This window comes from Macrotis lagotis, chromosome 5, assembly GCF_037893015.1.
Source record: "Macrotis lagotis isolate mMagLag1 chromosome 5, bilby.v1.9.chrom.fasta, whole genome shotgun sequence".
Lineage (NCBI taxonomy): Eukaryota > Metazoa > Chordata > Mammalia > Peramelemorphia > Peramelidae > Macrotis > Macrotis lagotis.
The window spans coordinates 259,933,495-259,959,431 of record NC_133662.1 but is presented as its reverse complement, the minus strand read 5'-3'; the positions used below and the strand labels follow the sequence as shown (position 1 = coordinate 259,959,431).

The 25,937-nt window shown below is 50.1% G+C and overlaps 1 protein-coding gene across 13 annotated transcripts in view; it reads left to right on the top strand.

The window, feature by feature from the left end:
* VPS8 (VPS8 subunit of CORVET complex) overlaps positions 1 to 25,937 on the top strand; it is a 180,122-nt gene that overhangs the window by 96,578 nt on the left and 57,607 nt on the right. For 12 of the 13 annotated variants that reach the window (XM_074189594.1, XM_074189588.1, XM_074189595.1 and 9 more), the window contains 8 exons: positions 11 to 82; positions 4,827 to 4,946; positions 5,660 to 5,716; positions 7,108 to 7,190; positions 8,032 to 8,116; positions 8,704 to 8,802; positions 15,595 to 15,684; positions 18,254 to 18,300. In XM_074189594.1, the coding sequence (XP_074045695.1) occupies positions 11 to 82; positions 4,827 to 4,946; positions 5,660 to 5,716; positions 7,108 to 7,190; positions 8,032 to 8,116; positions 8,704 to 8,802; positions 15,595 to 15,684; positions 18,254 to 18,300 (653 nt within the window). Of the gene's footprint in view, positions 1 to 10; positions 83 to 4,826; positions 4,947 to 5,659; positions 5,717 to 7,107; positions 7,191 to 8,031; positions 8,117 to 8,703; positions 8,803 to 15,594; positions 15,685 to 16,103; positions 16,601 to 18,253; positions 18,301 to 25,937 lie in introns of those variants that run through there. The other variant, XM_074189596.1, reaches the window with a different exon arrangement.

Below are 25,937 nucleotides of genomic sequence, written 5' to 3'. Positions count from 1 at the left end.
TCCTTTCTAGACTTTTGAAGATTTTAAAAACGACAAGCAAGCTCTGGAATACCAGCAGCGGATTGTGGACATCTTGCTGAAGGCAAGTGGGGTTGGGATGGTTTCTGAGGGTGCCGTGGGTAAGCATCAGCCCTGCTCTGCCGGCCAGGTCTGACATCCATGCTGGCCAAAGCCAGGCCTAGTGACCACACCTGCTCACCCGGGTTTGCTCTGGAGGAACCTGACTAGTCCCCAATAATGTCCCTGATGAGCCAGTCTCTTCACAGTTGCCAAGGGTGACACCATCCTCCCATTAACCAAAGCTCCCAGATGACATGTGACAGTTGATTAGGAAGGAAAGGAGATAATCATTCCCATCTAAATCTGACTGGATTTGGGCAAAAAGCTATTTTGAGCCCCAAGCTGTTGTTCTCATCACTGCAGAGATAATTCCCAACCAGGCCGTTTGCTAATCCCAGGGGGGGAGCAGAAGCTATTTTTCTGATTCTCATCCCTTTGTTGTAGAATCAATGTTTCCCCACGTCCAGAAAGACTAGAGATTTTGAATAACAGGAATTTTCATCTGTCTGCCTGACCCCACCAGGGGAAGAGACAAGACCTGCTTCACATTAACCTCAAAGTGGTTTGGCCAAAGAGATTTTCTGTTTTCAAAGAGCTTCCTACAAGGATTTTCTCATTTGCTCCTCAGGGAACAGAGGGAGTTGGGGGCGCTGTGGCTAGAATGCCAGGCCTGGCATCAGAAAGATAGTCTCAAACTATAGCTGGGTGATCTTGGACAAGTCACTCTGTCTGCCTCAGTTTTCTCATCTGTAAAAGGGGAACTGGGTAGCTAGGTGGTGCAGTGGATAGAACACATAAGAGTCAGGAGGACAGGAGTTCAAATCCAACCTCAGACACCTGATGCTTACTAGCTGTGTGACCCTGGGCAAGTCACTTAACCTTGACTGCCTCGCATCCAGGACCATCTCCAATCATCCTGATGGCCACTGGACCATATGATTCTGGAGGAGAAAGTGAAGTTGGTGACTTAGCACAGTCCTTCCCCCCAATCCAATTCATGTGCTCGTCATGGCAACACTTCCCTGATGTCAGGGCCTTCTTCAAGAATGTAGTACAGGCATTAAAAGGGGAATGCTAAGACACTCACCTCCCAGAGATGCTAAGGGGATCAAATGAGATAATATTTGTGGAGCCTTTAGCAAATTGCCCAGGGTTATACCAGTGCTAGCCTTTCAGTAGGTGAGTCAGGACTCATTCTCCCCAGTTTTCAGAAAGAAAGCAGAGTCTTGAATTAAATGGCATGCCTGTGGCAGAGCCAGATGAGAATCCAGGCCCTGGGGCTCCTAGGCTGGAGTTCTCACAAAACCACATTCTCAATCCACAAGCATTATGAAACTTTTCCTGGGCACAAACCTGGGGGGGGGGGGCAGAAAAGGGGCTACATTCTCTCATGTCCACTTCTAAATATATCCAAAATGAATACAAAAATAAATACAAGATCATTGGGAAGGAGAAGCACCCCAGCAGCTGGGGAGATGAGGAAGAACCTTGTGTGAAGGATGGATGAATCTTGAACTGACTTTGGAAGGAAAGCCCTGCTGTGAGGAGGGAGGCCTGGGAGTTGCCAGCAAGTCTGAAAGGGGGTGCAGGAAGCAGGAGAGGAGAGAGGCGTGGTTGTGAATCTGCACCAAGGAGACAGAGCCTCTGCCCGTTTTTGGAACATATGAATTAGGAGCCGGGTGGGCCTTCTGGCAAGTCTGGGATGTGGAGATTTTAATTGCTTAATTTGGAGGTTTTTCCTGACCTCTCCACCTTAGACTTGTGCTGAAAAAGGAGGAAGCATCCCATTCTGGAGTACTTACCCCAGTTCTGGGCACCTAGTGTTCACTTGATGATGATGATGATGTTTGTCCTTCATTCTTTTTTTTTTTTTTTTTTGGTTTTTGCAAGTCAGTGGGGCTAAGTGGCTTGCCCAAGGCCACACAGCTAATATGTGTTGGATTTGAACTCAGGTCCTCCTGACTGCAGGGCCAGGGTTCTGCCCAGCTACACTTAGAAAAAGCATCGAGTTTATGCAGCCTGGGGACCTGCTTTCAGTTCCTTTCCTTATTGACTCTGGGGCAGATTGGGGGATATTTGTGACCTTGAGTTCTGAATGCAGTATCATCATCAGAGAGCCAAGAATTGAAAGGGAAGACTGGTGCTTTCATAGCTCACCCTAAGTCAGAGATCATTGACTCACAAATTTCAAGACCGCCAGAGCTATAAACTCCCATGATTGGCCAGGGAAATGGTCAGTGAATCTAGTCAGTTCAAATTCCTTACCCTCCTCAGGAAGCCCAAGAGAGCTAAGCTCGGCAGCATCCCCCGGAGTGCACACCCCCAGCAGGCAGTCCTTGGAGAGGCTGCCCCAGACTTGCCCTGATTGTACCCCATCTCTTGGGGAGAACCCCAGAGGGACCACTTCAGCAAAGCAGAGTCACCAGCCACCATGTGACAACTTCACAATAGCTCTGGAGGTGGTGAGCCTCCAGGTGGGCAAGGGTCCTGGGTCCTGTCCTGAACATAAGTCAGCCTTGCCAATAAAAAGTAGTCAAGCATAGGGACATGCAGTCTCAGCTGGAAGGGTCTTACCAGGTCATTTGGTCCAGCGCACTCATTTCTAGATGAAGAAACTGAGGTCAGGGCAGGGACGTTGTCACACACCTGATGAGTGACCACACTGGGGTCAGAAGTCTGCTCTTTGAACTCTTGCCCAGAGCCCCTGTCATTATAGCAAGTTCTTCATCTGCCTGGATATCCTAGAAGGACCATGACCTCCTCCTCTTCAGAAGACCCCCATCACTTGGGCTAAGTGAATCAGCTGCTTTAGAAAATCAGACCTGACAGGGAAGAGAGAGCACCCACACCTAGGTAGCGTGGAGAGAGAAAACTGCGTCATTCCTGGGCAAGCAGGTAGATTTTTGTCTCTATCAGGGATATTTTAGGAGAAAATGAGTTGGCAGAGTCATAATGCAAATCAGATGTGAGGAAGAACTGAACAATGTTGTCTTGTTGGGCTGGATTTCCCAAGAAATAATCCTTCACCTCAAAGTTGTCCTAACAGGGTTCTAGCAGGTGTGGCCAACCACTGGTCACTAGGCAAGGATTCTGGGGGAAGGGCAGCTTCAGAGGGTCTCTGAATAGAGAGGCCCCTGGAAAGACGGAGATTTCTGGGATAAAACTGAATTCAGCCAACAGTGTATGAAGGAAAGGGATTTTTTTTTAATTCTTACCTTTAAGGATCTTACAAATCAATGAGTAAGGATGGTCTTTAGTGCTTTGCAGTGTTTTTTTTTTTGGGGGGGGGGGATCCAGTGGGAAATTGTCTTGAAAATACTGGTGTTTATTAGGAATTACTGAATGGGACTATATTAAAGAGAATTGTTCAGCTAGAAGAAGGGAAGCCTCGGGCAGGTGGAGGGATCTGCTTTTTTGCTTAATTCTTTAAGGAAAAGAGAATCATCTGGAAGGACCCATGGGAGACATTTAAAAAGTTTCAGTTTATATACCTTTGAACCAATAGATGGCAATGGGTCTGAGGGGTCCCTCCACTTTGACTATCCCCCAGCTTCACCAGATCACTGCCAGCCCTGGGCTGGGATCCCTCTCCACCCGATTTGAGTAGACCGTATGGACTTCACTGGTGATGAAAGTCCTTGCCAGGTTGGATAGTATCAGTGCAATCTCATTATCAGTGATGTCCTTCCAGAAAAAGAAGAATTTAAAGAAGGAGAGAGCCTCTGAATCTCCCCCAAGATCTTGGTCATTGATAATTGTATCTCACATATATGTGTAATAAGCTGAAATAGGACTGAGCCTGAGAGATCCTTGTGATAGAGAGACCCCTGACAGATCCTAGAACTGAGCCTAGATCCAGGGTCACTGGTAGAGGGAACTCAGAGGCCATCAAGTCCAGTCCCCTCTGTTTAGTTTTCCAGGGAGTACCTGGCAGGACAAAGATTTGAACTGAAGCCCTCTGACCCCCAAGTCTGGTCTTCATTCTGCTGCTCCCCACCATTCAGACACCGGGTGAAGAGCAGAGAAATGAAGTCTAAGCACTCCCCTTCCCACATCATAGCCCTTCTGGGTAGTGGGGAGCTCAAATCCCTCCCTATACAACTGAGACAAACAGACGTCTAATGATTGCCCAAAGTGACAGGGCTAGTTAGTGGCCAAGCCAGGACCTAAGCACCTTGGATTCTTTCCAGTAAATTTAAAAGCCTCTCCCTCACTTCTCCCAAGCTTAGCAATGGCAGGCTTCTTTTGAGAGTAATTCGATTTAATAAGGGAAGAGAGGGTGTTCAGACAACCCAGCTAGAAGCAAAGTTGGGGGTTTCCCCTTGGGGCTCCTTACTAAGAGAAGAGGGCACCAGTAGAGAAGAGACTGAGCCCCCACATACAGGGACCTTGATGGAAGAACGTCACCTTTGTTTGACCTTTGTGGGGAATTGGAGACCGTTCAGTAGATGAGACATGGTGGCAAACTCAGATCCATGAGTGTGGAGCTGACACTGCTCCCAGGGTGGGTGGATGGGGAGGTAGATGGATGGGAGGCAGCTAGTGGAGCCAGAGTGTGGCCGGGCCGCAGCCAGGAATGGGGCAGAACCAGTGGCTAGGAGGGTGGTCTGCACCCTGGCCCCATGCTTGCCCAGATAACTGCCTTCTCCTCTAGGCTCGTGGGATCACAGAGCTAAGGTTCGGATGTCTCCCAGGGCCTCTCTCCATATTTTAATGTATGTTCTTTGTATCGAGCCAGGAACACATATGCTTCTTTCACTCATCAGGTCATGGTGGAAAATTCAGATTTTACTCCTTCCCAAGTTGGGTGTCTCTTCACCTTCCTTGCCCGACAGCTCGCCAAACCCGACAACACGCTTTTTGTGAACAGGACGCTTTTTGACCAGGTGTGTGTATCTGCCTGCAGGATCTGGCCAGGCCCTGGTATTTTTCTTGCTCACTGGCTTTCAGAATTGCCCAGGGGGCCATATTCCTGGACTGACATGGGGTTGTTTGCAAGAGGGTCTTTCCGGTATAGCTCAGCCCCAAACTGGGCACAGTCTGGGGACAGCAGCTTTTCCTCTCGGTTGCCCAGCCTGGTGGGGCTAGGTCCTGGTAGGAGAGTTGTCCCAGCTGGAGGGGGAGAAATGGAAAAAGAGGAGCCAGGCCAGAACCAGGATCCTGGGCAGCTCCTGGCTTCTTCTGGGCAAGGTCAGAGAGGTTGCCCTGACTAGGAAGCTGAGCTCTTTGCCCATTTTTAAAGGTATTGATGGGAAAAACCCATGTCCCCAGGGAGGGGAGAGGAATCATGGAGCCTCACTTAGATTTGAGGAGCCCTTGCTCTTTTTAACTTTTCATCTACACAGAAAGCTCCAACTCAGCATGTTTCCAAACTGGAGAGAAAATGTGATTAGGGTCCACATTAAATCATCAGCATGAATCAGCCTGCTTTGTCCTGCCAGCTCCTCTGGGGACGTCAGTAGAGGGTCTGGCCTTTGGGGTGGGTAAAAGCAGCTGCAAGGTGTGTAGTGGGTGGGGGGGGGTGGCTCCTGACTCCTCCTGCCCCTGGGTATCACAGGGCAAGGCCAGTCTCAGGTGAGGGTCTCTCCTTTTGGTCCAGGTCCTGGAATTCCTCTGCAGCCCTGATGATGACTCCCGCCATTCTGAGAGGCAGCAGGTAGGGTCCTCTTAACTGAGGAAGGTAGCCAGGGCCTCACAGAGTTGGGATGCCAGAGCAGTCTCAGAATTTAAGAGCCTTGGACAATCCAGGGACCTGGGAAATGGGGGAGAGGGCAGCAGCAGCTTAAGCCCCATGGTAAGAGCGGGCTGTGGAGCTTGGTAGGCCTCGGCCTCTACCCTACTCAGGATCTGCCTTCTTCCTTTGAATTTTTGGCCAGATCTGTGATTTTTTTTATAGTGGAGAGCTTCTATCATGGAAACTCCTTCTACCATCACACAGTACAATACACAAGATTGTCTCACTCGGAAGTCACCAGAATACTTCTTGTGTTAAATGGAGACTCTTTGTGAGGGCCCATGAAGCTAACAGTGGGCTGGGGGATAGGAAAATCTCTCCCATTACTGGCCCAGCCTAATGCTCCCCTGTAGCTCCTAGGGGAAATGGGAGATTAAGAAGGGTGGGGAGCCCTTTGGACAAAGATGTGTGGGAAGGAATGACCAACAGGAAACATGAACTCTAGGAGGGGCATCTTGTCTGACCTGAGGACGTACAACTGGTGAGTGGTGGTCAGAACTGGCCACCAGATCCTTGGACAGCTCCCAAGACTCCCACCTGGTCTCTGGGGGCATCAGCTGGGATGGGTATCTCAGTCATCAGCACCTAGGGAGGGTTAATCCAAGAGAGAATTGTTTGGAGAGTGTTTGTCTCTACCTCCCAGGAGGGCCCCAGTATGGGGACCCCCCCACCAGCTGCAGAGGGTCCCAACCTCAGGAGTGATCCTCCCCAGTGGAATTCTGGCCTGATGCTTCTTAGTTGTATTCTATGAGGCCTCTTTAAAGACAACTCTTCCTATCTTAGGCATTGGGTCAGCACTCTTAGTCCCTTCTTAATTGTCCTACCTGCAATTATGTTTTTGAGGCCCTCTGTCTAGGAAGCTGGGTCAGCACTGCCCAAGGGCTTGCTGGGTCACAGGAAGGCAAAGAATACTTGGCATAACTAAATCTGCCTTTTGGAAGAATATGGTATTTTTAGTTCCCTGGAGAGCCCGTCTGGGGAGTGTTGGCTTCCCAGGCTGGCCGCGACAGGGCTGTGTGAAGCCAAGTCAGGTCCCAGGTGTGCGGGTCTGCCCAGCCAGGCCTTCTCCAGAAGTTAGCTACCTGGAAACCAAAGCAGGGCTCATTTCAAAGTTTCAGAATTTCTAACTGAAACATTCTACTGCAAGCATTATGGCCTTAGGCCCCAGATCTCTTTCCCTACCTTCTAAAAGCAGGCCAGAAACTGAATGAATCCTGATCTTCTCCATGGATTGCTCCCCTCATTCAGAGCTTTTAAAGGGGAAGAATAAAAATCAAAGTGAAATTGTTGACTGTTGTTTGCAATGTCTCCAGGTCCTCCTTGAATTGCTCCAGGCCGGAGGGATTGTGCAGTTTGAGGAGAGCCGGCTCATCCGGATGGCCGAGAGAGCAGAGTTGTGAGTTCTGCCAAGCCTGGGCTTTGGGTTGGCTCTGGAGGCCTTAGCTCCCTTGCTTGAAGCCCATTCTGGGGATGCCCTGCTGATGCTTTGGGTCTTGGAGGAGATATTTAAACTATGCAATATTCGAAATCATCCCAATAAGTCCCAGCAGCTCCAAGTTCTTGGCACAAATGTAGCCTGGAGCCAAGGGCCCTGGGCACCTGGAGTCAGATAGACCTGTGCCAGTGTCTGCCTGATGCTTCCTGAACCTTCCCCATCAGTTCCATGATCACTCTCAGAAGCGACTCCAACTTAATTTTGGCAACAAGGGGCCTAGATCCTTCCAGAAGTTCATCAGCCCAATGACTCCCAGTATAGGAACTCCCTTCACTGATGGAGCTGAGCTCCTCCTTCATAATTTCTAATCTTAGAGACCCCCTTGGGGGACAGAGATCTTCCCAGGGTTCCTTCAACTCACTCTTAGCCCTTTGTCAGAAACAAGACCCAGATCTTCTCCATTTCTGTCCACAGAACTGTGCTGCTATTAAGGCAGATCAATAAGGCAGACCTGTTGTCCCACCATTTGTATCTGAGTCGCTTGTAAAATGTTGCCCCTCTTCTCCCCTGGATGCCATCAGGGTGGTCCTGGCAGCACTTTCTGTGAGACCCACCTGGCTGCTTTTTCTCTCTGAGGCTGCACGGTGCCCCTTTGGGAGAAGGGAGCGCAGCTCTGAGGACAGCCACTCCTCCTTTAACCAGACTCCCCCGCCCATCCTCCACCACTTGCTTCTCTGGCCTCCCCCCGGGGTGCAGCTGGTGCCTCCTGCCTGCTGACCCTCTGGTCACTTCTTGTCTCCAGCTTCCAAATCTGTGAGTTTATGTATGAACGAGAGCACCAGTATGACAAGATCATAGACTGCTACTTACGGGACCCACTGAGAGAGGTGAGGAGAGAGCATGTCCTTCTCCTTTCTCCACCTGGGCTTCCTTTCCTTAGAAAATGGGGAGAGTCATTCAGCCTTTGGGACCTCCTTGGGGCTTTGAGTTGCTCAAACATGGAACAGAATTTCCCATATCACACCATTTCCCGCCATACTTCAGGCACCGAGATGTTCTTATTGATTGCTGATTGCAGCCCCTCTGAGACAATCTCGGGGTATGTTCTGTGTTTCCTCATTGTTGCAGCTCCTGAGCTGAGGCTGTCTGGCCAGGCTTGGGTTGCAAGCTTCTCTCAATGGCCCCCAGACCCCTGACTGCTGTGGTCAGAGGTATGCCCTTCAAGGGCCCCATTCCTGATATGGCAAAGAGGCAGGGCAAAGACTCGGGGGGAGGAGATGTAACCTACCCCCTGTGGCTGAGGAAGGGGGGGCAAGTGGGGAAGGCGTTAGATCCTGGAAATAATGGGGGGCTGCCAGCATTTGGGGATGTCGTGGTCAGATCACGCTCTACAGAAATCCCTTTGTTGGCAGAGGGGAGAGATGAGTCCCCAAAAGGGGAACTGACCTGACCAAGTTCTTTCTGATCCTTTCAGGAGGAGGTGTTTAACTACATTCACAACATCTTGTCCATTCCTGGTCACAGCCCCGAGGAGAAGAAGTCTGTGTGGCAGAAGGCCATGCAACACATCGAGGTAAGGCATGGCCACCATCTGGGCCAGCGAAGCCCAGGTCCAGATCTCTTAGTGCCCTTGTTTGTCCTAACCTGGTCCACTCTACCTTGGCAAAATTCATCCTATCACACCTTCTCCAAAGTCACTCTGATGCCTCCCAAAGCAGTAGCTCCAAGGTCTTGTTGGGGCCCCATGGGATAGGTGGGATCTCCTGCCTGCCCTCCCCTTCCTCAGCCAAGATGGTGGACAAGTCCTGTTTTGGGGCAGTCAGGACCGGGTTTCAGTGACTATTGATGATGATTATGATGATGGTGATGGTGATGAGACGGCGACAATGGATTTCAATGACTATTGATGAAGATGATGATGATGATGACAACTATAATGATATTTAGGTGGGGCTCTAGGGTTTGCTTTATGTGGATTGGATTGCCTCGGTAACCCTAGACCTTGGGAGATGCTCTTCTCCCATTTTACAGACAAGACAAGAGTTCCAAACAGGGTCAGTGAGCCCCCTACTAAGGTCACCTCACTGGGGTAGTAGATTCTGACATCCAGTCTTCCTGACCCCAACTGCAGGGTCTCAGTTGCTGCACTTCCCAGGAAAAGTGTGCATCAACCTGCTGTCAAACTGTATTGCTATTTTTGGCATTAAGTGCACACGCACTCCAATGCCTTGGTGGCATCCAGTGGCCTTGTTGTGGCTCTCCTCGCCTCTATGATGCATAGCCCCAGGAGCTGCAGGTCCCACTATCTGCACCACCAGTCTTCTCGGGGCTGGTGATGCCTGCATGAAGGAGAGGCCTCTGGTTTACACTTAATGTGACTCAAGATGAATAAATCACCAAGAAAACTAATTCCTCAGCAAAACACCCGTGCAGGAGAAGCAGGCATTGTTTCTTCCGCACCAAGGCACCACGCTTGTTTCTGCTAACTGGCTCTTTTGTTTCTCCTCAATCTGCACTTTTTTCCCCTTAGAGCTTCTTAATGACATCCGGTGCTGCTCAAGCTTATTTAACCAAGGCCTTATTACTCCCGGGGCCTTGGCAACAGCTGGGGCCTGTAGGATCTCTGGGACAGACACAAAGAGGACACTGAAACCAGGGCTTTGTGGGGTCCTGCTGCGGGTGTCCAGAGGAGGCGATTTTGAGCATCAGGTTCCATTTCCCCTAAATTGTGTGTGGTAGATTAGGCATCCTGCATCCTTGTACAGAGCAAGGGTCATGGGGCATCAGAAGAGGGAGGGGAGCCATGGTTCTGGTTTGGCTCAGATGTGTGGGGACCATTGGCCCAGGATCAGGCCAGACCCTCCTAACTTGGGATTCCACAGTGGGCTGGAGAACTGGTTTAGCTTCTCCCTACTTTCATTACATTCTCATTCTCAAGACCTTCCCTGCCTTTTTGGCTGCATCCACTTGTTTTTATTTTTACTTTTGCTAGCATTTGCAAACTTTGGCTATCTCATGTTTGGTTCAGCGATTCTGCCTGGAGAGGCAGAGGGGGCCAGTCCCCCCTCCCCCCCAGTGTCTTTTGTTTAGTTTTTAATTGAATTGGATCCTTTAATTAGCAACATTTCTTTTCTCCCTCCCACTCCCTCCCTGAAAAGATAAAGAGGAAAACAAATATTCTGACCAGAGGCCTAGTCCTTCCTGTGCTCTGCACATAGTAGGGAGGTTCCTGCACTCCCTACTGTGCTGTGTCTAGTTCCACTTCCAGAGGAAGATAGTTCATGAAAGAAGTAGGAATGAAGCTGCCCAAACTGTAAGCAAGAATCACCGGAGGTTTTGGGGGAGTTTGCATTAGCAAACATTTGGGGGGGGGTGGCCTTGCTGAGGACAAGAGGTCAGCTCCCAGGAAAGGAGCAGGAAGTGAAGTTTAAGGCCAGGCAGGGCAGCATTGGGAAGGGATTATCCAAAGGACGGCTCCCCAGGGAGCCCCTTGTATTCAGGCCCAGCTGGAAGAGGGGTCTGAGCTTGTTGGTAGGATGGCTGAGTGGAAGCCTCCTGTGGTTGGCGCCAAGAAGATGGTGGGGATCCAAGAGCCCAAGCCATCCTCAACAGGGAGTGAGAATGGATGGAGGCAACAGGGATGGATATTAGAGTTGTTCCTGGGATGAGTCACAAATGGACACAGGAGAGCAGGTGTGGAAGAAAAAGGGATTTATTAAGAAGTCATTGCAACACAAAGCAAGAAATAAACTGAAGAGATCGTATTGCAGATTAACTGGAAATAGGACATCAGAAGGAAAAAGGCCTCCACACCCACCCCACCGGAGTCTGCAAATGTCCCCCAAGGTCCATGGGAAAGGCCGTGTTTTGGGAGTGGGCCAAGGCCTGCATTGGAGAGTTTTCCTCTTGGGAGCAATCTGCCATCTTGTATTGGAGAGATTGTTTCTGGTGGGGGTAGGGGGGTGTTGAGGTCTTTGTAGGAGGTAAGTTAACAAGACTGATAATCAGCCTAGCTTGATGGCCAAGATCAATGTGAAAGTCAAAAGGAAGTATTTCTACAGTGCAGAGGCTTCAAGGATCAGTACCCAATATAGAAGACTGCAGGATTTTAACAGTGCAAAAAGATTGCAAAATTTGTTTCCAGTGACAATATTTCCTATGCCCATAATTCCCTGCATCTGAGGAATTGGGATGGAGGTTGGTCTTCTACAACATCTTTGGAGCTGAAAAGGGGGCGTGGTGCTGTCCCTCCCCACCCTATGGGGACCGATTAGGAGAGAGAATATATTGCAGATGAAACTCAAATGAAGTCACATCCAAAGGATGTTCAGGATCAGATATAGGTTGGTCATTGGCTGAGGCTTGAATCCTAGAGGAAACAAATTTGACAAGAAGTTTAAACAAAACCAAAGAGAAGCAAGGGGACAATGACCATCAGTGGAGACCCCCAGCAGACAGCTCTGCCGCCAAACAAGCCCCACCACCAGAGGAGCAGTCCCTGTAATCTGGGTGAGCCCAGCCCCCAGGAAAAGCCCTTTACAAAATTCCCCAGGGACAGCCAGCCTGGGTAGGATTCAGAAGAACAGTTGAGCCTCAGAGCTCAGTCTAGAACCTTCCCCCTCCCTGCTTCTCTATCCCTTAGATCCCAGACTCTTGTTTGCCTATTCCAAGTAATCCCTGTTTGCACCCCAGGCCCTGCCTCCCACGCCTGTCAGACCCACTGCCCAGCATCTACCTCTCCTCCTGCCTCCTTCCAATGTGGCCCTGGAGCCTCCCCCAAGATCCTGCCCATATCCGTGAATGTTGGCCACCTCATCTGAAACCTGGCCCTCCCCAGGGGACAGAGACCACTGCTCCCACTGCCCTGCCAACTGAACTCATGGAAGGTAGGGGAGGAGGATGGGGCAAGAATGTTCCCCAAGCTCCTTGGTCCCACTGCCCTTCAGTTCATTGTTCCCACAATCTCTTGTAACAAGCACTTAAATAGTTAAATCTCCAGCCCCATCTTTGTCATGGGTCCATGCCAGATGTCCTGGACTCTTCTCCTAAGCCCCAATGTTGCCCCACCTCCTCACATCTCGTACACCCTCAGGAACTGGGCCGTCCGAGAGGTAGTGTGGCCTTGTAGTAAGAAGACTGGATTTGGAATCGGGAGAGTCTTAAAGACAAACCTAGACCAGAATTCAGGTGGTCAGTAGGTCCTGGGCCTCCCAGACCTCAGCATCCTAGTCTCTAAAAGGTGATGCTGCTGCACAAATGAATCTGATCAAGTCTTCTCTGATGACCATGTTCTGGACCCCAATCTACCTAAACTCTGGTATCATCTCTCAGACCACACACCCCATGGGGCTGGGCCTCATCTCTCCTCTTTCAGAGCTCCCAGGCCACTCTTCCCAATCATTGCATCTCTGCTAAGACCCACCTTGGTATCCTTTCTGCCATATTCCTCAGGGGAGCTCTCCTCCCATTTCACAGTGCCCAATGTCCAGTAAGAACCTACTAGATGCCTTTTCACTCATCCAGTCAAGACCATGGCTATCTAACCCAGCTTCTCCTTTCATCCAGATCAGTCAAAGGAAGGACCCCTTCTCCGCTTTGAGACAATGTCTCCCTCCTTGGAATACCTTGTCTCCTCCAGACCCACTCCCCCAATCAGCCCCCCCACCTTCCACCATTCCAGGGTGTTCTCTGCTGGACTCCCCTCCTCCCCTCCACTGCAGGAATGCTCTCCACATGCACACAAAGACAGACACACACTCACTTATACCCACATGCATGTGCGCACACACACACACACACACACACCCCCTCACCCCTCCCCTCTTCTCTAATTACTGCACTTCTCCAGGAGAGCCTGAACTTGCTGTCTTGGCATTCTCACCATCTGCCTATTTCCTTGTGATTTAGCTTTTCTCTCTCTGAAGTCACTAATGACATCCCCTTGGTCACTCAGCCTCAAGGCCTTTGGCCACACTTGGTGCTTGACCCCATTCTCCAGAAGGAGCATTCTCCTTGTGCTCCTCCCCCTGCCCCCAAAGGTTCTGTCTTCAACCTCTTGTTTACTCTCCTCCTAGGATCACACTGACTCCCATGTCTTTGGGGGCAACTCTCAGTTCTGCATCAAAGACCCCAGCCTGCTTTCCCAGCTGGCATCTCATGCAGAGCTCAACTCTGCCCATGGGTCCTGTTTCTGCTGGGGTACTGCCACCTTTCAGGCTCAGAATTGTGGGGTCAGCTCTGCCTGTCCCCTCTCCTTGGCCATCCAGTTGGTCTCTGCCCCCTTACACTTCCCAGGTTTCTCAGGTCCATGCCTGCCATCCCCCCCTTCAGGCCTTGTTTATCCAATCCCCACCCTGAGCCCCTCTTCTCCTGCCTCCTCTCCAGCCCCTCTGTCCCCTGACCACTTTCCCTAAAAGTTCTCATCCTTCACTCCTTCAGGACCCCAGCCTCTCTTTATACCCTGGATCCTCCTCTTCCCTTTCCCATATCTAGTACTTGGATCTAAGGGGACCATGTGCCAGTTTTCACCCATACAGGACTTTTCCTGCCTCCATGCTCCTGATCATTTGACTTCTTCTTCCCCAAATGCCAAAGAGCAGTGGAGGTGGCAGGGATCAGATATGGCATCTGATCCACCGGTGCCTACACAAGGACATCCAATCAGTCTTCCAGCCCTGCACTGAGGCCAGCCTCCTGCCCCTCCAGGCCTTCATTCCATTTTGGAAAAGGCCAAGTCCTCTCCATGACCTTCAGGAGGATGAATTGGTGCCAAGGAAAATGAGTCGATGCCTCTTTGTGCCTCTTCAAGCTGAGTGCTCCCCAGAAAATCTGTTCACGCTGGGGCATCCTGATGGATGAATTGCAATTTGCCAGCGATCTTCACTTAAAGTAGCCCAAGGACCAAGGACAAAGCGATCTCATGGCCCTGGATCTGGACCTGCACCTTCTGTGACCACAGCCGGGATTCCCTTGGCCATTTCTCAGCTCTTTTCTCAGATGGGGTTCGTTTTTCACCCATCCTGGAGAGTCCCCAGCTCCCCAGACCTTTTTCTCCAGGAGGGCCAAGCTCCTGATTGACATCAGGCCTTTGGGGTTGGTTTGGCCCAAGCATGGGACCAGGCCTTTCTAGTCTGTTCTAAAGGATGAGATTTGGTCCCTCAGCCCAGTGAGTGGAGATTTGTTTATTCCAATTCTGTCACCCAATTCTGAGCTGACAGTTGGGGGATGTGGGCTGGTCCCCAGCCCCTTGAGAGGTCCTAGTGCTGACCGTGTTCTTCTCAGAATGGCTTTCTAGACTTTAAACACTGTCCATCCCCACTCTGTGTTGCAGCCACGTCCCAGTACCTAGTAGACCTTAGGCCCACAGAACTGCCTTGTGGACCAGGTCTTGTCTCTGTGTCTTGTCCATGGGGTGCCCATGGGGGGCTTCCCAGCAGTCATCTCTGCTGGGCTCAGGAAATATTGGCTGCCTTTCTTTCCATGTCATCTCCACTGCCTTCATTCTTGCTCTGCTATTTGCCAGGTGATCTTGGACAAGTCACTCACCTCTCAAGTCTCCATTCCCATGTCTGTAAGAGGAAGAGGTTACTCTCAATGACCTCTTGGGTCCTTTCTGGCTCTGAATCTTGTTTTTTTTTTTAATTTTATTGCAGTCATCTGTTTTGACATGACCTGCATTCCCATGTGTCCCTTGTTCCCCAAGCCTGATGTCCTCTGCAGGAGGGAAGGGAGGGGTCGTGCCTCATCTTCTTTGCTCATCCTCATGGCAATGCATTGTTTGGTGCAGGCCATGGGGTTGTGCCTTCCTTGCTCTCCATCCCGTCATTTCTCATGTGCCTCCGTTTTTCATACAGTAGAATAATATTCCATTGCTGCTGAAATCTCTCCCCAAGGGATGGAAGCTTGCTGTTTTCTGTTCTTTGTGGCTGTCCGGTGGGACAATCCTAAGGCCTCTTCTGTAGACATTAATCCAAATTATTTTCTAAAATGGTTGGCCCAGATCACAGGTCCACCAACAATGCATTAATGTTCTTGTTTTCAGCCTGTCCAGCATTAACTAGCCCATCTTTCTTCATCTTGGCCAAATGGTTGGAGATCAGGTGAAGCCTCAGGGTTGTGACCTTTGATTCCATGACCTATATTGGTGGGAGGTCAGTCAGTTTTCTGAGTCCTCCCAGACCCCACAGATCCCTGGCTTCCTCCACCCACTTCATCTCCAATGAGCTCATTTCTGACTTTCTCCTTGTCCAGAGAGGCGCACCTGGCCATCTCCCTGAGCAGCTCTCCCTCAAGTCACAGAATGTGCTCAGGCTGCTGGTCTGGTCCAAATGTAAAACCTAAAGTAACTTCAAATCTCTTCACCCAGGATCTTGTGTCTCTGAACCCCTGCAAAGCGGCCGAGCTGGTGGCCACCCACTTCTCTGGGCAAGTTGAGGCTGTCATTCAAAAGCTCCAGGTAAGGATGGGGCCTCTCTAAGAATGGGAGGGAGGAGGCCTCTTCTCTATCAGTTGTGATTGCTGGACTTCCTCAGACCTCACCTTGAATGAAGGTGCTGGAGGAAGACATGCCTTTTGGGGTGGGGCAGTCGAATACTGGCAGCTAGTTCATCAAAGGGCTTGTAACCTTTCTCACAGGGAGGACCCCTCAGACAGGGTCTGGGAAAATTTAGGGTCCTTAGCTCAGAATCTTTTTTTAACAAGTGGAAGGAAATGTTCCATTTCAGTTAGAAGTTAGTAAAAGTCAAAATGTCATTCTTTTCTCATCTAAGTCTATAGACCACCTGTAATTTATCCTCAAGCCCCTTGGGGGGGGTGGGTCTCTGGTCCTCAGGTTAAGAACCCCTGATCTAGGCCTGCCTCCTCTTTGGTTACTAGGAGAGTCTTGTTCTCAGTTCCTGCAAGCCCAGGTTCTGCAGTCCCAGATCACACTACTGCCTCGGGTCACACTGCTGCCCTGAGTCAAGCTGCTGCTCCAGGAGCTGCATGATCCACATGGAGAAGTCAGTTATGCAAGTGAGAAGGCCTGGGGATGTCTTCCCCATGTCACATGTACTTCTCTTAACGATAATTCCCAGTTTCATTTTATCATGGGTCTAGATATGAACCCAAAATGCTTCCCTTGGAGTATTTTCTCCAGATAGGCTGTGATTTCAGCAGAGCAGGCCTGCCCTTGGTCAACCCAGAAGTTTCATCTCCCTGTAGGCACCCTGGGGGCCTTTCCAACCTGTCCCTACACCCCTTTAGGCCCCCCAGCCCCCTTCCAAGCTCTTCTCCCAAGGACATGAGACCCAGAATGGTTCTGACCATGTGGAGATGTAAAAGGACCCAAAATGACCAGTCCATGGGAGCAGGAGCTGAGTCAGGTAGATTGCAGTAACCTTTCCACTGTATTTTGATACATTTGAGCCCAGGGTCAGTCTGGTGGCACTGAAATTCTAGGCATTATTTTCTCTATTTTATAGATTAAGAAACTGAGGCTCCAGGACCTGAAGGGACCAGTCTGTGCTCCCTGACTCCTAGTATCAGGCAGAATTTGAACTTGGGTTTATTTTACAATATGTCCAAGGGTGCCCAGCATCTCCCTGTCCCTCCAGTACTGAACCAATGGTAGTTTCTTCCTAGTAAGAGAGGAAGAAAAGTAGCCTGGCCAGTCCATACCGGCTCTTCTCAGCAGCTTCTGGGCCTGTCCTCACCTTTGCCCAGGTCAGGTATGCTCAGAGGCCACATGCCACCCAGGTCTGCTCCTGCACCAGGGTGACCCTAGGCAAGTCCCTTCACTCCTGCCTGCCTGTTTCCTCAGGGTGTCAAACAGCACCTCCCCTCCTCCCTGCCCCCCAGGATCCAATGAGATCATCCCAGAAGGCACTTAGGACACAGTAGGCTCCATATGTCAGCTGGCATTTTTTTTTTTTGGTTTTTGCGAGACAGTGGGGTTGAATGACTCGCCCAAGGTCACATAGCTAAGGGGTTCTTCTGACTCCAGGGCTTGTGCTCTATCCACTACATCACTAGCTACCCATCAGCTGGCATTTCTTACAGCCTCATTGCCCCTGGGCTTCACCTTCCTCCTAAAACATAACTGGGGGGCCTGAATGGCATAAGTTCCTAGGTCCTGCTCGTGCTGGAGCCCATGAACCTCCCCCAGCCCATCCTGTGGCATTGCAGAGACTTGATTTCCCCTCTTCCAGTTGGTAATAACCCAATAGTCCTGAGTGACCGCGGGCCAGTGCAGCCAAACATGGGGGCACTGAGATTTCTGAGTGGCCATTTGAGGCGGGCTCCTCCTTGTATCTTCTTTAAAACCTCAGATAGGGCTGCTGTTTGGATGAGGACAAAGCCTCAGGAACACCCACATGGACCGCCCTAGAGCAGCAGTCAACAGCTGGATGCCCAGTTCTGTCCAGTGCCAAGAGCCCTCTCACAAGGTCTTTTGGGAGGCCTTTGCCTAGCTGAGCCTACCCAAAGCAAACCAGCAAATTAGACAAAAGACTCTCTGACCTTCCTAGGACTGGCAGCCCATCATGAGCTGCCATCTTGTTTAAGGTACTAAGACAGTCAGCAGCCATTGGTTCCTGTGGGCAGGGCCATTGGCAATAACTGTGCCCCTCCAGCTGCCCTGATGTAGCATGGCCAATCATGTACCTCTTGGTCCAACAAGAGAGGGTGATGGTCTTGGTGCTGGGCTAACACATCTTTTCCAGGGTCCTCCTGGACCCTGGTCACCAGCCCCCTCTCAGTATGAAAAAGAGCCTGGATTTAACCAAGCAAGGTTCATCTTGGCAGGAAAAGGAGGATGAAGGGAAGGAATCCCAAGGCTTCAGGAAACAGGGCCAGATCCCCAGGAACTTCCTGAAGTGCCATCTGCAGGGGGATGGGGGTCTCCCCATTGGATTGTGCCCCTCACCAAACCTACCTCATCACACCAGCCTTGTAGCAGAACACTCCTAGACTTTTTGCTGATTGACTGACTGGCTGGTCCTAGACGTGGTTTCAATTTTCATTTATTTTTCTTGTTTCCCATTCAGAACCCGTTTTTGCTTTTCCAGTTTCTGAGGAGCCTTCTTGACCCAAGGTATGTGTGTGTTGGTTTTCTGATAAGCCAGCTCAGGCTTGGGGGACCACGTTGGTCAAAGAGGATTTTATCTCTGCCTTTATATACAATTTTTTTTTGTCCTGGGGGGACCTGGTTGCAGGTGGTGATTCCTAACATATTGTGGCCTCACTCGGCAGGGTGGCTACTCACAGTTGGCCATGTTTTAGGTTCATTTCCTAGAAAGTGCTTCTGTCCCAGGATCTTCTGTGGTATGAGGTAGGATACAAACCCAGGACCTTCATTGTCTGAAGCATCCTGGAGCCTCCCCTTCTCAGGGTGTCTGAGTTACTCATTTTGACTCCCTCTCCCGGCTGTGTTTCAGAGACCTGGTTCACCTGCCTTCTCTGGCCTACTCTGCTAAAGCTGATTTTGACCCAGTCTGGACAAGGAAGCAGGACTGGAACCAGGCCTGGTCGGCCCCCTATGTCTGACCTGAAAGTTTGTCAGCATTGGAGAGTGACCTTAGAAATCTGAATGTCCCCTGGATGGTGGGGTCTGGGGTGGGATGCCGAGAGCATCCTTGAGACAGGGACCAGAGCCTCAGGAGACTTCAGGCAGGGAAGCATCGCCATCCTAAGGAACTTTGTATTAAACATGGGAAGTGGACAGCATCCCAGTTCATTCTCCACCAGGCGCATGCATCCTCCAGCTCCTCGTCTTGGTCAGTGGCCTCCACCTGCCTCAGATCCCCTCAGGCTCAGGTCCTCCAAGAATTATACTTTGAGGCACCCCCCTATCCCTTCACCCTGCTCCCTTCCTGCTTCTCTTCTCAGTCAGCATCCTCCCCCCTCCCTCCCCACAGCCTGCCAGGCACCCCCCCCACCAGGCCTCGGGCCTGCACTTGGCTTGTCTCTTCTCCACCGGCCAACTGCCAGAACTCCATTGGCTTTTTCTAGCTCTGGGCTTGGGGATGGCCTCAGAGGGACCAGGCCTCTGGACCTTCAGCTTCGGTGGTTTGACTCAATGGCCACCAACCCTTTTTTGTGGTCAGGCTTTCGGTGTTGTTTCTTTAAGGACCATCAGTGAGGGAATCCAAGCCCCAGATTGAATCCTCCTTCTGGCCTCTCTGGGGCCACATCCAAGCTACCCAAATTATCCTGCTTAATGCAAATAATTGAGCTGGTGAATTAATTGACCTACAAAGAGTAGGGGAACATCTGCCCCCAAAAGGATTGTAGGGTTTGCAAGTCTCTAAGCCTCCAGAAGCAAATTTCTTGCCTGGTTGGAGACTCTAAAGGGTTTCCATCCTCCACCAGCCCCCTCACCCCCCCCCCCCAGCCCAGGCTGCTCTCCTCCAAGGAGCCCCTCTGGAGGCTTGCTCCACTCCTCCAGTTATTTCCATCCAGATGCCCAAAGCCTTTGTGGGACTATGGGATACAAAGGGATTGGGGGAAGACTGAGAGGGAGAGAGCTGTGCCAATGAAGGGAGAACTACCACCAACCCTCCCTCCCTCTCCTCCTGGGAGGGACTGGAGCTATGGCCTTTGTGAACCATTCCCTGGGGGTCCCTGAAGGTGTGTGTGGGGGGGTCTTCCTTTGAAAAAAAGGATCATGGGAGGGGGAGGGGGAGTGCTGCATTTCCAACCCTTTTATCAGAATCGTGTTCAATTGAACAATGCAGGAAAAAAGAGGGATTTGACCGAGAGGCAAATATAGCTTCTGGAGGTTGATTCAACTTGGGCCTCCTGCAGAGTCTTTGCATCTGAGCTCCTAGGGCTTGTTGGGAAGGAGCCCTGGAAGATGTGACGTCTTGGGTTGAAAACAAAGCCTGGCCTTCCAACTGAGGGAAAGCTGGCTTCTCTCCTAGCTGGGAAACCCAAGGCAGCCCTTCCCTTTCATGCATTCAGGCCTCTGCAAACACAACTTGCTAATTCAAGAGCTCTGTGCAGGGCCCTGGGGATGGGGGCCTTGGGAGGAGGGGAGACCCAGGTGAGGCCTGCAGTTTGCTGTCTGGTGCTTTGGACTACCATGATGTGGAGGAATAAAAGCCTCCTCAGCCCTCTGCACCCATAACCATAGTCTCCCTGGCCCCCCCCTTGGAGAACTAGTGTAGACAATGCAAGGGGCTCTCCAGACCTCTGTGGGGTGGGGGGGCAGCATCTACATTTCTGAATGTGCCCCCCCCATCATCTGGATGTGCCCTTTGTTACACATTTTACATAGATATTAAATTTATATATCATCTATATTAGAAATGTTATGCAAAGAATAGAAATGAAAAGAGGATGAGATGAAGTATATGTTATGAGTGTGAGCAGATGACTCTGGAGGTGGCTGAGCAGGGTAGGGAGGCTAGAGGTGACATAATCAACCCCAAATCACTCTGACAGCAGAGTAGAGCATTGGTTGGAAGGGAAATCCCTGCCCCCCCCATGACCCAGGCTGAAGACAAATGAGGAGCGGCTGCGGAGGGACCCCAAGAGGAGGCTTCTCCCAGACCCAGACCCCAGCGAGAGGGCTGGAGGTGAAGGTGGCTGGAGGCCAAATGGTTTCCAAGGTTCCTTCCATCTCTTCCTCTGAACCTGACTCCCAAGTCTTCCAGGGCTGTTCCAGTACCACTTCTCTAAGGTTCTCCCTGTAGTCATTGTCAGACTAATACAACCTCAACTAGGTGGCACAGTAGACAGAGCCCTGTCTCTGGAGTCAGCCTCAGATATTTGACTCTTACTAGTTGTGTGACCTTAGGCAAGTCACTTACCCTGATTGCCTGACATCCAGGACCATCTGCAGTCATTCTGATTCACATCTGGTCACTAGACCCAGATGGCTCTGGAGGAGAAGGTGAGGTTGGTGACTTAGCATAGCAACCTCCTCACTCAAATGTAATTCATGTGCTTGTCATGGCATCACCTTCATGGTCTTCTTCAAGAACAAAGGACAAGCTTCATTACCACCTTGTGCTGCCGTACAGCATGAAGCATTGAATGAATGAATGAAGCTGTGTCTCTTGGGGTGAGGAGAGCCCAGCCACCTTCTTCCTGCTCAGACTGTGTGAACCTTGGCCATGATTTTCTGGGACTTCTTCAGAGGCTCTACTCAAGGGACGGGGACCTTCTTCTCAGTCTTGGATTTCTTTTTTGAACATCGACCCAACATTATCTCGCATTCTTGACTGTGGCTAGTTTGTGCCTTCTCCAGCCACTTGTGGCCTTGTTCAGTCCAGGTAAAAGCCTGTTCCAGAGCCTGAGACCTTGGGTCCAAATCAGGTACTGCTGCTTAAGACCTAGACTGTTTCCCTGCATCAGACCTCAGTTTCCTCATCTGTAAAATGAGGTAAAGATGGAGAATTACATGAACCCTATAGAACTGTCACTGTTTGGTTATTTGAGATACCTCACTTCTTCCCCCATGCTCCATGTCCCCTGAAGCTGTGATTCCTCAAAGGTCTTACTGTTCTATGATCAATGGCCATAGAATATCCCTGGAAAATATTGCTGTTTCCCGGATAGACCAGCTTGGCATCTTTGGGATCTCTGCAAGTTGGCTGATCTTGTCTTCCCATTCAGGCATGAGCCTAGCTTATTGTCCAGTGGCCAGATCTCTCAAGCCAAACAAACAGATGGGACTGTGAAGAAAGTCTCCGGTCTACACCTGGGGTCACAGTGTGAATTCTTCTGCCTTCTGTAAAGACCTGGCCTGCCTCACTCCAATGGAGGCACCACAGGGTCGTCTCCATCCACATGATGAGACAAGAATGAGTGCCCCCATTCATCCCCCTGTCAATGCCCACCCCCTCCTCTGCCAACTCCTCTGGCCCTGAGATTTGCTGGGAATTTTCCTTATTCTATGACCTGAGACCAGTGCAGGAATCATGTAGTTATTGAGTTCCGTTAGAAAGACAAATGGTTCTTTCCATTCTTAATATTATTGGCTCTTGTTGCTCCTCTGCCACCTCTGCTGTGGGAGTAATTGAAGCCGTAGAATTTATTTCCCAGGAGTATCAGAGGATAAATCACTTTGCTGAGGTGCTCAGTTACGGTAAGACAAGAGAAGTGAAGGACCCCCCCCCCATCTTCTAGAGCTGAAGGGCCTGGGTCTCCTGTGATGTCCATGCTCTGTGGGGGAGCCCAAAGAAGGGCCAGGCTTCTGTGTCCTGTGGAGGGTTTGGAAGGATGGTCATGCAGTTGTCCACGCTGTAAGCATGGCAAGAAAGTAAAGAAGGTCCCCAGAAGCCTTCACGCAAGCCTGTATCCAAAAACAGTACAATTCCACCAGCATTCATTAAGCCCCTGCTGTCTACCAGCCCTCTAAACTATGAACAGTCCTTGTTCCACTCAGAAAATAGAACATGTACAGAGATGAATATAAACAGGCATCCATGGTTTGGGGAGGGGTGCATCAGGAAAGGGCTCATGGAAGCTGCAGCCCACACAGGCAGCTCCAAGCTGCCAGTTCAGTCGAGACACCGTTCTTCCGCACTGCCCCGTGAGTCTTGGACACACTGCTCAGCACAGGGTCCTGCCTGTGGGAAGCCTAGGCAACCCGGGGAAGTAGAAGTGACTAGCAGCCAGCGTTAACTGGGCGCCTCTACGGACCCAGCCTGCTGTACACCATGGAGGTGGACAGCAAGGGCCCATGGGAACATATTCAGCAGGGGGGCCACAGGAATCAGGAGGAATGAAGGCAGAGCCGTACTCTCCTGTCGGAGGACGTCTGGGCTCATCTTGGGGAAAAGAGTGGCATCCAGCACAGCTAAAACAAAGGTCTGGAGGCAAGAGATGATGTTGTAGGGGAGGAGTTGCAGACCAGTCTGGCTGGACCTCAGAGGGCTGGATGTGGAGGAATGTCCATGAGGGCTGAAAGGACAGTTTTCAATAAATAAGAGTGTATCAGGGCAAGAAGGAAAGACTAGAGGTGGGAAGCAGCTCCATGGTACCATAATAGCACCAGGCCTGGAGTCAGGAAGACTTGAGTTCAAATTGGACACTTAAGAGCTGTGTGACCCTGGGCAAGTCATTTCACCTCATCTGTCAAATGAACTGGAAAAGGAAATGGCAAATCACTCCAGCGTCCCTGCCAAGAAAACCCCAAAGGGGGCCACAGAGTCAGACATGACTGAGACAACAAGAGCTAGTAAGCAGGACACAGCGAGGGAAAAGAGGGACATGATCAGATCTGGATTCCAAGAAAACTGCATTGAGAGCAGCACAATGGGAGGGACTGAAGTAGCCAGATCGGGGGAGAGCACCTGCTCAGCTCCATCAGTGGGAGAGACTGAGCTCCCATAATGGTGTTGATCGTAGGAACGAGAGGGACCAGGAAGGTGGAGCTGCCTTCAGCAGACACAGGGAAGTTTGGAAGAGGGATGACTGAATTTGTGGTGGGGAGGGGGGGAGATTTGGGATGTCTCTTGGACTACCAGCTTCATCCAGTCGAGATGCTCAGGAGAGGTGAGGGTGGGATCTCTTGCTCTGAGAGTCATCTGGGAGAGCTGCTGCGGTCACCAAGAGAGGGAGAAGTGACAAGAGCCTGGGACATGATCTCAAAGACCGTCCCCATCTCAGGGGCATGATGTAGGGAGGAGTGGATAGATAGACAGGAGAACCAGGAGGAAAAAAATGTCCTCCAATCCCAGCCAAGAGCATATCCGGAGAGGGGAAGATCCCCAGGGTCAGTGCCCTAGCCAGCTCTAGAAACATGAGGCCTGAGAAAAGGTCATCCCATTTGGGGATCACAAGTGAGAAGAGAAGCAGAGCTGGCCAGCATAGACAGCTTTTCAGGAATTTGGGCTGAGAAGGTATTATGGTCACACAGTATGTAATTCAGATCTGGTAGCCTCTGTCTATGCTTCTCAAAAGAGTATATTTATAAGCCATTTTTTCAGAGAGTTGATCCAATACTGCTTGCTATTTTTTTTAATTAGCACAAGATTACAAGCTCTGTGGTAATGTGAACATTATTTTAAGTAAAAAGCCAGAAAATCAGCTTATGACTTCCATGAAGTTCTAGAGCCGATAGCAATTTGGTTTTTCTAGTTATCTATGTAAGTGGGGATGATGATCAACCTTGAAAGACTCACTCATTCCATAAGTGCAACAACCAGACACAATTCTGAGGTATCTGCAATGGAGAATCCATCTGTATCCAGAGAAAGAACTGTGGAGTTTGAACAAAGACCAAAGACTATTCCCTTTAATTTAAAAAGAAAAAAAAACCTGCTATCTTATTGTCTGATCTTGCTATCTCTTATACTTTATGTTTCTTCCTTAAGGATATGATTTCTCTCTCATCACACTCAATTTGGATCAATGTATACCATGGAAACAATATATAGACTGGCAAATTGCCTTCTGTGGGGGGGGGGAGTAACATTGGGGGTAAATTGTAAAACTCAAATAAAATCTTTGAAAAAAAAGAAATATCCATGTAAGGTTTTTCCTAAATATGAATAATACCATGCCTTTATATTTGTGCCATGAATGGTATATTTGAGATCTCAGTCTGAATGGCAAACATAAAGAAGGTTCAGTGACTGTCCCTGCTGGCTCCCAGAGCAGAAATGAGCAGCCAGAGCCAAGGAAACCATCAAAAGGAAGGGCTCAAAGTCTCTGAGACTGGATTATAGAGGTTGATGAAAACCTTTCGCCTCCAACACCTTGTCTGATGAGCTAGACACAGCCAGGTGCTTTGGGTAGAGCGATCGATTTGGACATAGCTCTCATCCCCGGCACCCAGCAGGATAATGAATGTCCTTGAGAAATGCATATTGGTTCTGCCTCTTGTCACACCACATAATCTTTCTGGGCCTCCATTTCCCTTTTAAGTGACTTCTAAGATCCCTATTTACATGTGGGTTATTGAGATTCAGGAGGAAGGACCAGCTGATCTAGATGTGCAATTTTGTTTTCATTTTTTCGTCCAACATAAAATATTTTTCCTGTACAATTTTGAGTTCTTTTGTTACCTTTCTTCAAAACTGGCCTAGGGGTGCTTCCTTTTCCAGGAAAACCACACACAAAGAACAAAGGGTTCGCTCTGGACCCTGGTCCATGATTGTTTTTTCTGTAAAGCATTTGAAAAGCTTTCTTGGTTGAGGAGGTTCCTAGTGAAGTTTTTCTTCTGTAGGAGACAGCCGGGGTTGTTATTCACATGGAGATTCCCAGAGGAATGGATGAGAGGGTGTGAAATGCAGAGTGAAGTTGGCTGCTCTATGTGTGGCAGTGAGTGCCACGGTGGAGTGAATAAGAGCCAGCCTCAGAGGCAGGAAGCCTGGCCTCTTGAATCTCTGGCTATCTGACCCTCTCCCCTCTCAGGACCCCATGGATAGTGGAAACTGTGTCATGGACAAGTTGTTGGTCTGCACCCAGGATGGGGCAGAGCTAGTTTCTCCTCTCCACTCCAGAAAGGGGCAAATGGCCTGGCAGGTTGGTGGGGAACAAACAGGCCAAGCATCTCTGTGTCCAAGCCCAGGGAGAGCAACCAGGAGGAAAATCCAGCAAGGCCACAGTATGTCTTTGCCCAGTAGACTTGGCACTTCCCCACAAGTGTAAGCATTGAGTCTGTTCATGTGCTTAGAGTGATTCGTGGTCACATCTTCTGTTCTCCTCATTGGTTGTGTCAACATTATTTGGAAAGGAATTAAATATACCAGCAAGGGAAGCAAGTGAATTTTGGGT